Raw genomic sequence first — 16,249 nt, 5'->3', positions numbered from 1 at the left:
TTGTAGCGAGTGGAATCGATTCATCATTCCTGTTGTTTTCCTCAGCCTGAGCTGTGGCCACACTGTGATTAAATCCATGACCTTGAAAGAACTTTGGATTTGCACTGGAGTTCTGGGTCCTGTCTTTTCCAGTCCAGAATGAGGAACTGTTCCAGGCTCCCACCTCAGAGCTGGCAGTACTTGATCTTAACGAGACCTTGTCTTTAGTCTTAACTGAGCTAGCAGTGATGAAATGGTCAGTGAAGTTAGAAGCAGGCTAGCCCTAGATGAACCTTGTACTAATTTTAATTTGTTTTTGTAGCTTGAATAAACTACTTAAAAAAACAGCTTTGTATTTTTCACAGTTCCAGTTTTGGTCCTCCTTCCTGGGAGAGCCTGGGAGGCAGGAGAAGCTCCCAGGCTTGCAGCTGAGCCTGAATTCAGAGCGTGGCTGCTCCAGCAGCCTCCTCTGGGACTCTGCACCTGTGACAAGCAGGGCCCAGGCCTTACAAAGAGCAATTATTTAACAAAAGCACCTCCAAGGAGCAGGTATTTTAAAAGCACCGCCAATGGTTTTGTTTGTTTTTTAATATATAAAACATGTTTAAATGGTTCTTCTGCGTTTCAGTATCAAACAGTTGAGCTCCTAATACAGACCAAAAGCAAACTGCTCCTGACCACCACTACCTTCCCTCTGCCCTTAGCTGGTGCTTCCTGCACACGCTGCTGTTAAGAACAGAACATTTTTATTAAATGCACTAGAACTACACGCTGCTGCCCAGGGCAGGCAGATGGAACCAAAGGGAGCCAGAGCTGGGCCCCAGCCCTACTGCCACCCACAGGGACAGGGGGGGGCCTAAGGCCACCAGCACTCACTGATTTATGACTAACAGGTTGAAGGAAGGAAGCGTGCTGTAGAAAACCCCTCCTTCTCCTTTGTTACAGTGGAAATACAGAGGAAATCGTCACACATATTCAAGCTGCACATGGAGAACGTGGTACAGAAATAACACAGTCTAGAAGCAATAAACACATTTAGGAAAAAAAAGCCAATATTTCCTGCGTCTTTCCTTCCTCACTGCAGAGTGTCTTCTTTGTCTTTACTCCATTTGAAATTTAGCACCTGTATCAGACTCTACGTTACTCAGTGCTGCCCAAAAGTACTTTTCCTTGGCACGGTGCAATAGGGCAAAAGCACCCGGCTCCCCCGGCCTCACAGGCAGAGCCTGAGCCCAGGGGAGACGGGAGGGCCGTGCTCCTGGTGAGCAGCTTTTTACCATTTCTATCGAGGCCTAAAGGACACTACAGGAAAAGCAGAGTTGTTGTTTGGCCGTTCAACAGGGCCATGATCTTCATCTCCCTTCACAACCACCATTAACAGACTATTTACAGTTTGCAAAGAGCATTTGGCAAACACCCCGGGCCTCAAGATGAATCGCAACTCGGAGGGAGGGCAGGGGCCGAGGTGGCCTCCTCACAGGGTATCGTAGTCGTCGTCGTCTTCGTGCTTCCTCTTCAAGGGGTTCGAGTCCCCAGCTGTGTTCTGCGACGACACCATATTTGTAGTAATAAGAATGTTCTTTGGCCCAATTAAGGAAGGATTAATTAGAACATTCTGAACTGTCGGAGTTGTTGGTGTGGCTGTAAAGAAAAAAGACGCCATTAAACACACGAGGGAAAACACCAGCTCATCTGCCCCCAATTCCCAAGCTCTAACAGGGCAGGTCTCCTTTCAGACACGTTAAAGAGCCACCATCAGAAACCAGTTTTGTGCCAAAATTCCTTTTCTCTTCCGCGAGCCCTCATTTCTCTTAAGTTCTATTACTCTTAGCACACCAGGCGCTAAACCTTCTCTGGAGTCAATTTTATGAGCATTATCATTGTTTATGAAGCTTTGCATCACTTTAATGTCACGTATATTAACAATTCTAGGCACAATACTGCTTTCACAGCATATGAAGACAAAAGCTGCCTCAGTTTGTTGCTTACATGAACAGATTTAAACCCTATGATGAGACAATGTTACTAACAAACACAGCACACAGCTGCGTAGCTGTGAGTACAACAGGGCATTTGGGAGTGTTACTACACCTAAAAGATCTGCAGGGAAGACAGGAGGAAGGCAGCAGGGCAGGCAAACAGGCACTGAGATGGTAGCTAAACTGTAAGGGAAATAATAGAGCAATTTTGGTCACCACCACCATGCTAGAAATATGAATAAAACTAGAAGTGACTGGAATGACCAAAGACAGAAGCAGCACAATTAGCCAACACTGCAAAGAAAGACCAGCAATATTTAAAAACTGAGGAGGTTAAATAGTTTTGGCACATTATTACTGTAAACTAATTCCTGTTCTGCTGAAATGAGCGGGAGAGCGTGGCCCTGCTCTGAGGGGCTGGTGCTTCAGAGCCCGCGTTTCACCTGCTTTGACGGTGGCCTGAGAAGACGGGATCTGCACCGTGAACCTCTGCCCGGTGAGCGACACGGGAGCGCCGACCTTGGCGGACACAGAGACGGCCTGCGCCGACGGCGTGCCTGGAACACAGACCCCGCAGGGGCGTAAGAACACACGTAACGTGCGCTCCGTGGTTTGCTTGCAACACAGAATCTACTGTTTCCAAATAAACCAGAAACCACAGGAACACGTGGCTACTCCATGGATATCGGTCAGCTTTTCAGGTGCAACTGCACAGTTATGCCCAAGTGTTAGCCCTGACGCTGCACCACGATGCCACCCAGCCTTGCTTACATGGTTGAAGAGGGTTTTAAAATACTCTTTTTTTTTTCCCCCCTCCATCACAACGGGAAACCAAAACCGAGCCGTTTCTTACCCAAAGTGGGAGTGCTAGGTCTGCTGCTCACAGCACCAACGCTCAGGCGAGGGACAGTTATTCGGCCTGCAGAGGAAGAGACCTGTCAAGCGAGAATATTAATTAGACATCAGACATAATGTGAGAGATTGGCAATTCTGCACATGAACAAAAGCCGCCTTTTTCCTACAAAACCACCCGAGCCGCCGTGGCAGCGGTAACAGGTTAGGCCGACACATCCCAACACAGAAGGTCTCGACTCTCTGCGGTGTCAGAGCTCCACGAGGTGCCTTGTGGAAGCCAGACCCACGGGGGACACGCCAGCCTTCGCCAGCACCAGGTAAGGGGAAAACGGGACCTTCCACCTCATAATAAGGACACCAGCAATATATAGTTGGGCACTCCTGCTCACCAAGAGATGGGCACGCTGGAAACCAAACCAAAAAATGATTTTTTTGACACCTCTAAACATCTCAAGCTGCTTCTACAGCCTGGCAGGTCCCAGACCTGACATGGAGCCCAAGAGCAGCAGCTGCCTGATCCGATAGAGAGCAGCCAGGACGAGCATCAGCTTTTTTTTAAAAGAAAGAGTAACTAAAGCCTTTTAATCAGTATTTGTTCTTCTATTTTATATTTATCACTATGAAATAACCCACATCAATATTTGGAATATAGCCTTAGGCTCACTGTGGAAACACTCCTTTAAGATGGGGGAAATAGAGTACTACAGAGGGAGAGATGTGAGTATTTTTCAGCAAGCAAAGTGAATCTTTTCCCTCTAAAACAAAAGAGGAAAAATACATAAGGTATAAGAGACAGAAAATACTCTAAAAAACCTAAGCGTTAGTCCTGCCTTTTATAAGATGAGGAATTAAACTTGAGGAATTTTGCTGCAAGAATAAAAAGAGTCACAGATCCATTTTCTTATACACGTGACATTCAAAATCAGTAACAGCAAGAACATTTGTAAATCCCAAGAGACAAAACCCTCTGACTTTGTCTCAGCCCAGCTCCTGGTGGGAGAGCTGAGTATTGTAGTCACCCCCTTTAAGGCCACGAGGACCGTGGTCCAGCAGCGCCGATCCCAGCGCCCGAGCGGAGCCCTCACCTTCTTCTGCAGCGACTTGAGCCGGTAGTTGGGGGCTGTCAGGCAGTACCTGTCGGGGGGCAGCCGGGGCCCGGAATACGGCTTGATCAGCGGCAAAGGCGTCTGGTTCTTCTGCCTCGCGATGTCTAGCAGGAACTGAGGGGACAGGGTTAGCGCCCAGCCCTCGTGCCGGGCTCCCGCGGCCCCCGCGCGCCTTCCTCACGTCTCTGGGCGGCGGGGAGGTGAAGGACTGGTCCGTGCGGCACTGGATGGCCAACCTCACGTCGTCGGCGTCCACGCTGGACTTCTTGGCATGGCTGGAGTAAATCTTCGCGTCTTCCAGGATGGTGGTCACGTACCCTTTGGAAAAGAGGTGCTCGTTAAGAGTGGAATAAAAGAAAAAAATAAATGAAAAAAAACCCCGATACTCCCCATTTACGACTAAAACCCCCAGAAATTTCCACGACCCGGCTCTCAAGGACGGTCGGTGCCAGAGGCCGCCCGGGACCTGCTCCCCCCGCGTTCCGGGGCATCCCGGGCCAAGTCCCCCTCGCGGCGGCGCCAGGGCCCCGTGTCCCTCCCCGCCGCCCCCGCCGGGCCTGTCCCCTCCCCGGCCCCGCCCGACCCCACCGCCCCCCCCCCGCCCTGTCGCCTCCCGCCCTCCCCGGGCCTGTGAAGCCCCCGGCCCCGCGGCCGCCGCTCACTGTAGGCGAACTCCAGCATCTGGTTGATGACGCGCGGCTCGTACTCCGTGACGCCCATGTCCTTGAGGATCTGCGCCATGACCTGCGGGCGGGAGCAGCGCTCGGCACCGCGCGGCCCCGCCGGCCGCCCCGGCCCCCCCGCCCCGCCGCTACCTGCGCGTCTTTGGGCGCGCTCTTGGGCGACGCCATCTTCGCCGCCTCCATCGCTTCCGCTCTGCCGCCGACGCAGCTTCCGGCCCCGTGAGCGGGAAGGGCGGGCGGTGTCATGGCGACGGGGCTCGGCGGGTCACGTGACCGGCGTGCGGGGGGGGGGCGTCGCTATGGTGACGGGGCTAGGCCGAGGCCTGGCCGAGGCGAAAGGCCCCCTCCCCGCCCTAGAAATGGCCTTTTTTATTAAAAAATACTTAAATAATACATTTCTGTGATGCAGTAAGCCTCGCTCTGCGGGTGTGGCGGCGGGAGGGCCGTAGGGCTGGTGGCCAAAGTCACTCGATTTTGCTGAGCGGCAGTGCCGGGCACAGACATCCCACTGGGAGCGGGAACGGCAGGTGCTGGGTCGGGTACAGGCCCGGATCTGTCCTGCCCTCCTTGTACAGCCCTTCAGAGTCCCCGACCCCCTTTGTGTACAGCCCTCTGGAGCCCTCCTGATCCTGCTTTTCCTCCTTTCAGGAGGCGAGGTCTAATGTTTGGCCCCAGGGCTCGCAGAAGGCAGGAACGTGGCAGCACCCGCTGCGGATGGGGCTGACGGCAGGATACAAACCAGAACACAAGTCTTTGAAACAAAAGCCTTAACACTCTTCATGGTGGGGACAGAAGGCAATGGCTAGAAGGAAAAAGTCACTTTGTATTTTCCTTTTCTGCCTTGCAAGTGTGGTTCCAGGGGAAGTGACTGACAGACACGGAGCATCCTCTCCTCTTCCACTAGAAATCAAGTTTCCGCAAGAAGAGTCCAGGGCATTAACAGGCTGCCCCTGTTCCATCCTGTGTGTTTATTCAACTTAAATTCTACTATACACAAATGATAAAACTGCTCTTGAATAAAGCTTAAAAAAAAAACCACACACACACACACACATAAAAAATACACAGCAACCCCATAATTAAATTTGAATACATTTGTATTATTTATTGGCTGTATTAAATATATTATCTATTTGATAGTTACAATTTAGTAATACAATGCATGGCAGCTTTAACATAAGTTTGAGATACCTCAAAATTACAATACAAGAAAAATTGAAAAGATACCTAATACATTAATGCCACTAGGGTATATCATTCTGGAATGGATAATAGCTGATGTAAAAATCTATATTATGATAGGCTTTCCAGTATATTTACTGGAAACATGAACATTGTGGCAATTACAGAAGAATTTTATTTTACGTTTTAGGAGTCCTGACTTGTTAGTATTTACTCTGCAATCCTAATTTATCTTTCAAAATTATCAGAAATATTATTGCCAAATAAACCCCTACCAACTTCATTCTAAGAGTTAAAGAAATAACCCTTTGACAACAGAGATTTGCTGAAGACAGTCTTATTTGCTAAAAGTAGACTATGAAGAGAAATAAAGACAGATTGTAAAGTCTTCTGCAAACTAAAGACACTAATATCTGTATAAAACTCTTTCCAACACTGGAGGGAGAAATTTCTATGATATAATAAATGATTAACTTAAAGTTCTGCTACAAGTAGAACAATACATTCAAACATACATTTTCCAGGACTTTTAATCAAAATAAATAGAGTACAAAATGAAGAGTACATTTTGAAAAGATTAATTTCAGATTGCACCATAAATCTACTTTAAGAGTATTAAGCGATACTATGTCATAATTTAGGTTCCCACATCTGAAATACAACACAATGCCTCAAACTCTAACGCAACATTATTCATCAACTGCCAGAGGAGAAAGACCCTTGAAGTGATTACTTTTTTGAAATACTTAGCCTGTAGCACTAATCACATCCAACATTCCACGTACAAGTGCATTGTTCTGATGTATATAAAGTGTAGCTGTAGTCTTTGCAAAATATGCTAAATCTAACTTTCTATGGCATATGCCAATGCTATTAGGAAGACCCATTCTGAAATATGTTCTAAATTTGTGAGTTCCAGCTTTTAAAATATTTGATATAAAGACAGATGTCAGACTCATGTTTATATATTTGTAGATAAATTTAACACGAACAGTCATACGTAGTGCACAGTGTCCACAAAAATAACCCCTAGACAAATATGACCAGTTTCAGAAAAGTTCATAGCAGACTAAACAGTCTCATCTAGAAAACAATGGAATGTGAAACTGCTACCTCTGGGATAGCAACTTGTTTAAAACATTGTATACATGTCATCTAAAAAGACTTCTTTCATGTACAATTTGATAATTCAGATTAAGTTAGAAGGGTATCCAAAAGCAGTTTCAACTTTTTTATTTTTTAGGTTAATAATAGTACAAAAACATTTGCTCAGTTTGAGCCAAATAGTGTAACATTTATCATAAATGCACTCTTTCTCCTTAAAGACAATACCTGTGCTTTTCTGAAAACATTGCAAAGACTGAATCAGAAGCACAGGAAATTACTTTGCTCTCAGGCACTGAGAGTGAAATGTGGATTGGGCCAACAGCTGCTCACCAACAGCAGAAAGCATTTCATTCAGAAATGTACAATACAAAAGGGGCCTTTTTTTGCAATGTTACATACGAATGCAATCACTGTATGTACATTACCATCCTGCTAACATTTTGTCTAGCATTTTAATTAAAATTCTAAAAATGCTGGCACCCTCTACTTTAACACTTGAAATGATTATTACTGAACCCCAAATATTAAAATAACTGAAAAGTAGTAATATCACTAAGTCAAAGTCAATATTCTGCTTTCCTTCTACAGTATATTAAATGTGGTATGCTCTAGTAATGTTTGCAATACAGTACTGCTCTAAGCTTAAGCATTTGTGCTGCTGTATTTTGTGTATACCAAACTACGATACCTGATTAGACGTTGCTGATCTACCACTGCTCTAGTTGGACTTTGAAAGGACTCGTTCTAGTAATGCCTCTCTCCCCGACTGGCCAAAGGGCCCCTCTTTGAATGCAGAGAGGGGAGGAGTGTGCACACACACTCGTGTGCAGGATAAGGCAGTTTTTTGCTGTTTTACTAACAGCTAACCCTGATTACAGAGGACCCAGGATTACCCTTTCTACAAGAAATCTGTGTTCAGTATTTGGAAAGGATCTGCCAACCCAGCCTCGCTGTTAGCCAGCAGCAAGAGTGGAAATGCACATAGGTATACATTTCCAGCTAAGATTTTAATTAGAACTAACCATAAATACCCGAAATAGCTTCTGTACAAAAAGCTGAGTACTGAATAGGCTCTCGTCTACTTGATCACAAAGTACTGAATAACAACAGCAAATAAAATAGCGACCACTGCAAAGCCGCAGAGGAGAACGATGGCGATGAAGCGCTCCTCACGCAGCGTCTTCTTCGTCTCTGCCAATTCTGTTGTCATGTCAGCACATTGTGGAACCAGCTCTTGTTTCTGAGATGAGAATACTGTACTGGGACTGTAAGGTCCATACAGTTCTTGTGATCCGGTAGAGTCTTGGGACTGGCGGCCAGCGCAGACTCGGATCCGATATTCACAGTTTGTCTGCAAGCTTGTGAGACGGAAGGACGTCTCCGGCCCCTTGTACACCTAGAGACAACAAGGATGAGAACCACTTCCAATGCGATTCATCTGACAAACAGCAAGTGGGATTCCCGTGTAGCATCTGCTGGGGGACACAGGCCATGCTGGAAGTCATTCTCTGCCAGCCAACTGTTTGGACCTTGAAATAAATCCTCAGCTTTTGTTCTCAAGAATGAAAGAATGAAAAGTGTCCCGTTATGTTCCACTGAACTGCAACAGACCCCAGACTGGAATTTTGGAGCTCAGAAAGACAAATACTATCCTAGAGTGCTGACAAACATAGGGCAAGAGCTGTCTGTGACTCACGAGGACAATGACACCACAGACTCTAAGATTTAAGAATGAGAAAGCCAGGGGAGAGGCTGGGAGAACAGGCTAAGAGAGGGTCAGCCCGTTTCCATATAAGCCCCTCTCCCAAAGACTCAGGCTTGCCTTTGCAGTCATTTGCTTTTGCAGTACAAGCTGAAGCTCACTACAGAACTGAAACATTTACTGTCACTTTATGGATCAATTTATTATTAAGTGCTTTTAACTGAGAGGAAGAGTACAAGAAATAGAAAGAAAACTATTACAACAATAATGCTAGGATAGAAAAGGTTCATCTAGTCTAGGACCTGCAGCAGCCACTGGCAGGCAGAGACATTCCATAGGGAAGTCAGGCTTGCTCCTCAAGTGGTATCATGTTGATTCCAGTTGAAAGGAACTGAACCCGCCTAAGGTGATCCAAACTCTAGGCAAACAAGACATGTAGGATTCTTGACATGCACTGCATCGAATTCAAGTGATCTTCTGGAATTCAAAAATCACCTTTCAGTACCCATTAACGTCAAACACGCTGAAGGGATTAATGTCCACTGCTATTTGTGAGCTACTGCCCAGAGCAGGTGAGTAGCAGCAGCTCTGTGCCGCAGAGCTGAGGACAGCATCAGACTGCAAAGCCTCTCAGCACAGATGAAAGAATGATGCCAACCTGCAGAACTCTGGCAAGGCAAAACTGGAAGGCAAAACTCACTGTGTGACTGGGAAACCTCAAAGGCTGAAGCACTTGCAGTTGGGTACAACCGAATTCATCTCAAGACAAACCCTCAGGAAAGACTCACCACCCCTTATCTGCCCAGCCCTAGATGCCAGAACTACAATCTGTGGTTCCATTACTTTCCTGGGATGTGATTAAAACGTATGATGTGCATGAAGAGATTTGAAAGTGCTGCTTTGAACAGATTTGAAGCAAGCTGAACAAAGATAGACACTTCGTAATGTGCTTTGGAATAACTTTCTATTGAAAACAATTGGATTTGGAAAAAAAAAATCAATACAATAATTATTACAATTTTTTTTTTCAAAGCAAATTGTATTTCAAAATAAAAATACATTGATAAAAAGTACCTGATCAAACTCTCTCCCGGTAGCAAGCTGAAGGATGTAAACAATGGAATCTCCTTTCATCGGCTGTAAAGGTTCCCAGGTGATTTCATAAGTGTTCTCTTCCACCTGATTTGCTTTGGGTGCTGGAAGAAAGTGATTTGTTGGTATTAAGGGAAGAGAACAACGGTCCTAACAAATGTTCTTGCCTTTTTCAATTAGATGGAAAAAGAAAGGGCCAAAACTGTTAATTATTACAGTGACTCATATTCACAGTTAACTGGGCAATAAAATTTTACTCGAAGAGTTCATTTGGCACCTCATAAATAGAAACAATTTTGTTCCTGACTAAAAATAAATTCTGTTAACATAGAGGGCAGGCAACTCCAACATGACTTTATTTTACTTTACTTTATTCACAGAGTATTTGGGGCTGGAAACGATGTCTGAAGATCACCTGGTTCCACTACCCCTTCTCAAGCACAGTCAGCTACAGCAGGTTTCCCAGGACCATGCCCAGCTGGGTTTTGATCATCTCCAAAGAGATGTTCCAAAACCTTCTTATTTTCACCAGTTTCACTGACAAGATTTTTTTTTTTTTTTTTTTTTTTACCTTCACTCTGGCTTAAAACAGACTTTTGTTTTGTACATTTTTCATTTAAATTATATCACTTCTACGCAAGTGACTGGAGAACTTAAATCTAAAATTTCAGGAAGTGTTTTCCAACATGTGTGGTAGCAATATAGAACTAACAGTCGTTCTTAGAGGCAACAACAGACATGCAGATGATTCTAAATTATTAAGATTTTTGTTTTGTACTTATTTTCTTTTTCTTTGCTGTATTTCATTACGTGAACTAACCAAATGATTATTGTAGGCTACATTTATCTTCCTTTTCAGCTGACAAGATGAGCTTCTGAAGTCTAATGCCTGACCTGAGGAGTAAGCTCTTCCAAATCACTCAGGAGAACGACATTTATGTCACCCTATCTCCAGGGTTCAATTTAAATGCTATAAACAAGGTTCACTCAACTGACTTTCTTGCAAATTGTCATTCTTGTCTTCATAATCATAGAATCATAGAATCATAGAATGCTTAGGGTTGGAAGGGACCTCTAGAGATCATCTAGTCCAACCCCCCTGCATACGCAGGGACACCTAAAGCACGTGGCACAGGACTGCATCCAAGCGGGTTTTGAAGATCTCCAGAGAAGGAGACTCCACAACCTCTCTGGGCAGCCTGTTCCAGTGCTCTGTCACCCTCACTGTTAAGAAATTTTTCCTTAAGTTCCTATGGAATTTTTGATGTTTCAGTTTCCGGCCATTTCCTCTAGTCCTATCAGTGGCCACCACTGAAAAGATACCATGACCGTCCTCTGCACTCCCTCCCTTGAGGTATTTATATACACTGATTAGATCCCCTCTCAGCCTTCTCTTCTCCAGGCTGAACAGGCCCAGCTCCCTCAGCCTCTCCTCATAGGGCAGATGTTCCAGGCCCCTGATCATCCTTGTAGCCCTGCGCTGGACTCTCTCCAGCAGCTCCACATCCCTCTTGTACTGTGGAGCCTTCTTTAGAGGGGAGCTTTAGCATTCACATTATGAAGCGAAGATCAGAGAATATATTTGTGTTGTGCCTATACACTGTACATATGACATCTATCCCAAGATGCCAGACGGAAAATGGGTCGCAAATATCTGCCCTGTCAGAGCTAGAAGGGATATAGTGTGGGAGATGGCCAAGCACTGCTCTTCAGCCACTAAAACCCCTCTTATACCAAAATAATGCTGAAACACAGCTAGTTTCTGTTCTGTGGCCCATAGGGGCCATGGAAAAGGCTGGACTAGGAAATGAGTCAGTTTTGAGCATTTAATGTACTACATAAACAGCTTGCTGAGGTGTCTAGTGCACTATACACTCACCTTTAAGAGATGCTGGTGGAGATTTAGTTGTAGTAAAAGCGTAAACTTCAGAAAACTCTCCTTCTCCAGCATCATTATATGCTTGGATTTTAAAATAGTATGTAGTGGATTCACTGAGTCGCTGTACCTTGTATGTATGACAAGGGCCACTATAAACAGTAACAAATCTGGAAGGAGGAAAAAAAAAAAACACAACTTAGAATTACTTAAAATTACAAATTTCTATGTTAACATTGCAAGTGAGCTTGGTGAACATTTTTGTATTGAAACTACAAAAATCCTACAGCTACCCCAGCTTAATGCATACATACACTAAGAAATGTTAAGCAATTCAAACTCTGCTGTTGTCATCAATGGTTCATGATGCACATTCAACCAGGAAAACACAAAATTCATGCTGGTGGAAGTCGTTGAATTTAAATTCGTAACGCCTCCATTCAACCCAGGGAAGCAATAAACAACAGCATCCACAAAGCCTAGACTTCATTTTAGAAGTTACAGAAAATACAGATATTGACAACACAAATACAAATGTATTATTATTTAACTAGTAAGTAATATCTACTACTTAATAAAAAATACCAGTACAACAGATATTAACAACATTTCTGGATGAAACATGCAACATAAAAACTGTGTTTAAGCAAACTTATAATGTCCAAATGAGCTTTTCAATTTCTTACTGGTGAAAACAGAGGGAGGTAAGAAAACTTAAGATGTGATAAAAACTGAACTTCAAGTTGTTAAGCAGGAATGACCGCCTTAATATTCTAATTTTCTTACCTGCCAAACCTGTCCTCCATCTGCAAATTGAATTGCGTAGGGTTGGTGATTAAAGCTCTGCTAGGACCTTCACCCCATTTAAGTTTAAGGCTCTGGTAGCTGAAGACCACACATTCAAGATGAGGAGGGTCAGGAGGTAGTGGTTTTGTTTTGGCTTTAATGGAATGACTGAAAGGACCAACTCCAAAGCTGTTTATGGCCTGTATTCTAACTCTAGAAATGTGAGAAGAGCAGCTGTGTGAGTAATTTACTGAAATCCTGAAGAAATAGTAGGTAATGAATAATAAATTTGTAGTGAATGTGGCTACAAAATGATTAAAAAGTAGTTAGAAATTAACTTAAACAATAATAATAATAAAATCTATTTCAAAACAAGTGAAAATGATTACACTGTTTTTCAACATAACAGAATTTCAGTGTTTCTCACTATTGTTCTGGTTTCTTTTTATCAACTTAAGAAATAAGTTCTAACCAGGCATTTGTGTTTTGCCTATGAGGTATCAGTGCAAACCTCTTGCTCCCTCCAGCAGCACAAAGTATGGTATTATTTAGAAGCTAACAATTTCTGTCTACTTTTCATTCAGATTTTCCCTCAAATCCCATTCACAGGACCTGTTTTGCTTAATATGCAGCAGCCTGAGCTAAACTGCTATAGAACTTAGCAATGCTGCCCTTAAATCTATGGACTGAAACTTCTACAGAGGCAGTTGCAGAATAAAACAATAAATTATCACCTGTATAGAGTGTCAGGCAGGAGATTCTCAAGAACATGGCTTGTATTTCTACCAATAGTTACAAGCTGTTTTTCCCCATATTCTATATTATATCCAGTGATCTCTGATCCGTGACAACACGGTTCTTCCCATTGAATTGCAAGGCACGTTGATAAAGGAAGAGAAATTTCCATTTGATCTTCTTCAAGTAAATCCAGTACTGCTACTGCTGCAGGCACTGATGCAGGTGTTGCCACCACACCGATCTCGCCAAACAACCCAACGCCAGCAATATTCACAGCCTGAAAGACAGACCCCACATTATTTATTAAATCCACATTTTTCTAACCAGTCACAGCTACCATGCTTTCATTTCACACATCATTAAAAGCAACTTGGAAGAATATGGAAAATTTTCTAAATAAAATGTAAACATGTCAATCCAAAATTGAATACAGGATTTTACTGTTATGAAGAACATTATAACCAAGCAGCACTGCTTGCACGATAGCTGAAGGACAGTGTGCTCTGCAGCACGCTGTTGCCTGGGAGAGCAGCAAGCAACAGCTGTTGAACAAAAGCACAGCTTACTGTGTAATATGAATGCGCCGTGGGAACACACTGCACATGCCTGATTACTCCTGTCACAAAACTGGTATTATGAGGCAAAACGTATGGCAGTTAATTCTACAGTAAGCCTAAACTTCTTGAAAAATATCATTAGGAAGGCTTGGAAGAGAAAGGAGTGTTCCTTCTACTAATTACTCTCTTTGCTGCATTGGTAGGTACAACAGTACATTGTTTTATCCATCTCCAGCTTAAACATTTCTCCAGACTGTTTTTTTTTTTTTTTTTTTTTTTTTCTCTTCTCAAAGCAACACATAATAAAAGGTTTTTCATACCTGTACTCTGCAATAATATGTTGTTGCAGGTGTGAGACCTTTTACTTCATAGCTCAGGCAAGGACCAGTGTAAATGATATGCATGGATCCTTCCACCTGTCCCCACTCCAGTCTGTACTCACTGACTTCTGCACCATTGCATGCAGGACTCTGTGGGTTTAAATGATAGATTTTCATTCAGCTATTACCTATATGCACATGCTCACCTTGCAAGGGATATCTCGTTCCACTGAACAACAACATTAGAATAGAAGCACTGGAGTTCAAAGCTTGAGGTCTCTTGAGAGAACTATCTTATTTCCCAACATCTGATACTCAGCCTCTTAACAAGAATTAAACAGTGCAGGCATAATGCATCCATACATTTGAGGCTAATATTGCCACAGCATACTGCACGGAGATCTCTTAACACCATGCTGTAAATCTAAACAAAGACCTCCAACAACAGCCAAGGGCCTAATTTTAAGCTCAGTTTGTTAAATGATTTCCATGTAAATACGTGACTATAGTAACAACACTGTTCAGACTATAAATCTCTTACCACTTGCATGAATTAAATACATTAGCAATATAATACCAGTTAACATGCCACGAGGAAGACTTAAATGTCACTATGTTTACTCCGTTTATGCTGCTGTAAATTGATGCATTTGAAATATTACACCCCCACACTTGTCATTTCTTCCATTTCCGTGCATGTGTGTTTCTAAAAGGTCAAATATTAATTTGCGCATTACTGAGAATTAAAACCTACCTCCCATGAAACTAGAACACAAGTTGCACTCTTACAAGTTATCAGGGGTTTGCAACATTGATCAGGGGGACCTGGAGCAGTAGAGATCTCTGCTTTGTCAGAGTGAGGACCAAACTGTAAGAAAATAAAATCATATGTACACAGCAACAACAGTGGAGCAAAAATGCAAGTGTATGTGCTGAATAAAGAAGTGGTTTTGATGATTAGATGATTAAGAAGAACTCAGTCCCGACTTGGGTAGTTTCACAGCCCCATATAAAATTCCTACTCTACAAACTGGCTCTGGGCACACACAGTAACTGCAATCCTCCCGCTAATGCACACCCCTATGGTTTCACAACTGCTTTCCTCGTAGGCAAGATCTGGCTTCCAGAAGCAACTGGCTACTGTTTCAGAAAGACTTTCAGATAACCAATGCTTATCCAAGCCTTGTTCAACCCTGGAATTATTTGAACACGCTCAACACTATTCCCCACGTTACTGGTGTGCAAAATCTACACTAATCGTAAAACACAAAGCCTTTTTCTTAATGAAGAAATATTGAGTGGTTCTCTCTCAGTAAGAAAGATGGGGTTTACAATGAAGTCAAAGAAATGCCTAATAGTACAGATTTGTTAGATCTAACTCTGTACCTAGTTAGCTTAGGTATCAACAATAACCCCACTATACAACAGAAGTACAACACAGCAACAAGCATTCCCTTAATTAGGGAATCCAGCCCTTCCTTCAGCCCTATTTTACTGAAACTTCTTTACATTGTCTTTTTCTATTGCAAGAATTGTTGCTCCTTCAACAAAAACTACACCAAAACCCAATTGTAAAATATGAGGCTCCTACACAAAAGCACCATTACTGTCCTTTGCATATCAAAATTTCATCAGTAGAGTGGTTACCCCAACTTTATTTGCTGCTCGTATCCAGAAGGAGTATGTTCTCCCAGGAAGTAAGTTGGTTACTGCATATTCCAGTGCTGGACCCTGATACACTTGTCTGCGTTCCTCTTGTTCAGCGTTTGCCATTTCTATAATATATTCCGTTACTTCTGAGCCTCCATCTATGGAAGGAGGGCCTAAGAAATAAAAAGTGATTTTAAAAAATATATATATATTAGCTTCAGAAACCTCTTTTCTTTAAACTAGTTTCCAACTGCCATCTCAATTTACAAATCATATGAATTTTAAAAGTAGGAGTGCAGGTTTTTAATCTACTTGAACAAGAACACCTCATCACATTTTCTTTTATTTTCAGGCATGGGTAGATTAATTAAGATGGCCTTCCTCAGATTCTTCCAGATATTTTTGATAAATTCCTTAAAAAACACGTACACCCATTATTTTTTGCTCGTCTCCTTTTCGGAGCTAAAAGCAAAAAATGAAGATTCATTTTTAAATTACTAATAATAAAGTCTGTAATGAGGGAGGCAACAAGCCTTCTCATAGGAAGACAGTTATTTGTGTTTAACTCTCTCCATGTTATTGCAACACCAAACTGTAGGTGGTTAGGCGAGTTTTATGCTTTCTTAAGAAACTAATG

At 43.1% G+C, this 16,249-nt stretch overlaps 2 protein-coding genes across 2 annotated transcripts in view; both read right to left on the bottom strand.

Annotated features, from left to right (window-relative positions):
- Positions 1-1,438: 1,438 nt before the first annotated feature.
- Positions 1,439-4,822, bottom strand: TAF9B (TATA-box binding protein associated factor 9b). The gene is made up of 7 exons (XM_088538427.1): positions 4,735-4,822; positions 4,582-4,663; positions 4,101-4,237; positions 3,899-4,033; positions 2,812-2,893; positions 2,402-2,515; positions 1,439-1,620 (listed from the first exon to the last, which is right to left on the bottom strand). Exons 1-7 carry the CDS (start codon positions 4,783-4,785, stop codon positions 1,454-1,456), a joined length of 768 nt encoding a protein of 255 aa, XP_088394553.1. The 5' UTR covers positions 4,786-4,822; the 3' UTR covers positions 1,439-1,453.
- Positions 4,823-5,683: 861 nt separating this feature from the next.
- The window catches only part of LOC104578123 (fibronectin type-III domain-containing protein 3A-like), a 47,545-nt gene continuing 36,979 nt past the window's right edge, over positions 5,684-16,249 (bottom strand). The window contains exons 20-27 of the mRNA XM_088538511.1: positions 15,610-15,785; positions 14,717-14,830; positions 13,963-14,112; positions 13,082-13,362; positions 12,348-12,560; positions 11,565-11,731; positions 9,668-9,789; positions 5,684-8,287 (exon numbers count right to left, since the gene is read on the bottom strand). Coding sequence (XP_088394637.1) covers positions 7,970-8,287; positions 9,668-9,789; positions 11,565-11,731; positions 12,348-12,560; positions 13,082-13,362; positions 13,963-14,112; positions 14,717-14,830; positions 15,610-15,785 — 1,541 coding nt within the window. The 3' untranslated portion in view covers positions 5,684-7,969. The remainder of the gene's footprint in view (positions 8,288-9,667; positions 9,790-11,564; positions 11,732-12,347; positions 12,561-13,081; positions 13,363-13,962; positions 14,113-14,716; positions 14,831-15,609; positions 15,786-16,249) is intronic.

The sequence above is a fragment of the Tinamus guttatus genome, unplaced genomic scaffold (assembly GCF_059628265.1).
Source record: "Tinamus guttatus ecotype Peru unplaced genomic scaffold, ASM5962826v1 Tinamus_guttatus_pri_ptg001087l, whole genome shotgun sequence".
Lineage (NCBI taxonomy): Eukaryota > Metazoa > Chordata > Aves > Tinamiformes > Tinamidae > Tinamus > Tinamus guttatus.
Note: the sequence above shows the minus strand (reverse complement) of the source record. Positions and strands in the feature narration are given on the sequence as shown.

Coding starts and splice junctions, on each gene's coding strand:
- TAF9B (XM_088538427.1), bottom strand. CDS start 4,785: ATGGAGGCGGCGAAGATGGCGTCGCCCAAGAGCGCGCCCAAAGACGCG. Junction 2,894..3,898: donor TCAAGTCGCTGCAGAAGAAG/GTGAGGGCTCCG, acceptor CTCGCTTGACAG/GTCTCTTCCTCTGCAGGCCG. Junction 1,621..2,401: donor TCAGGCCACCGTCAAAGCAG/GTGAAACGCGGG, acceptor TTTTCTTTACAG/CCACACCAACAACTCCGACA.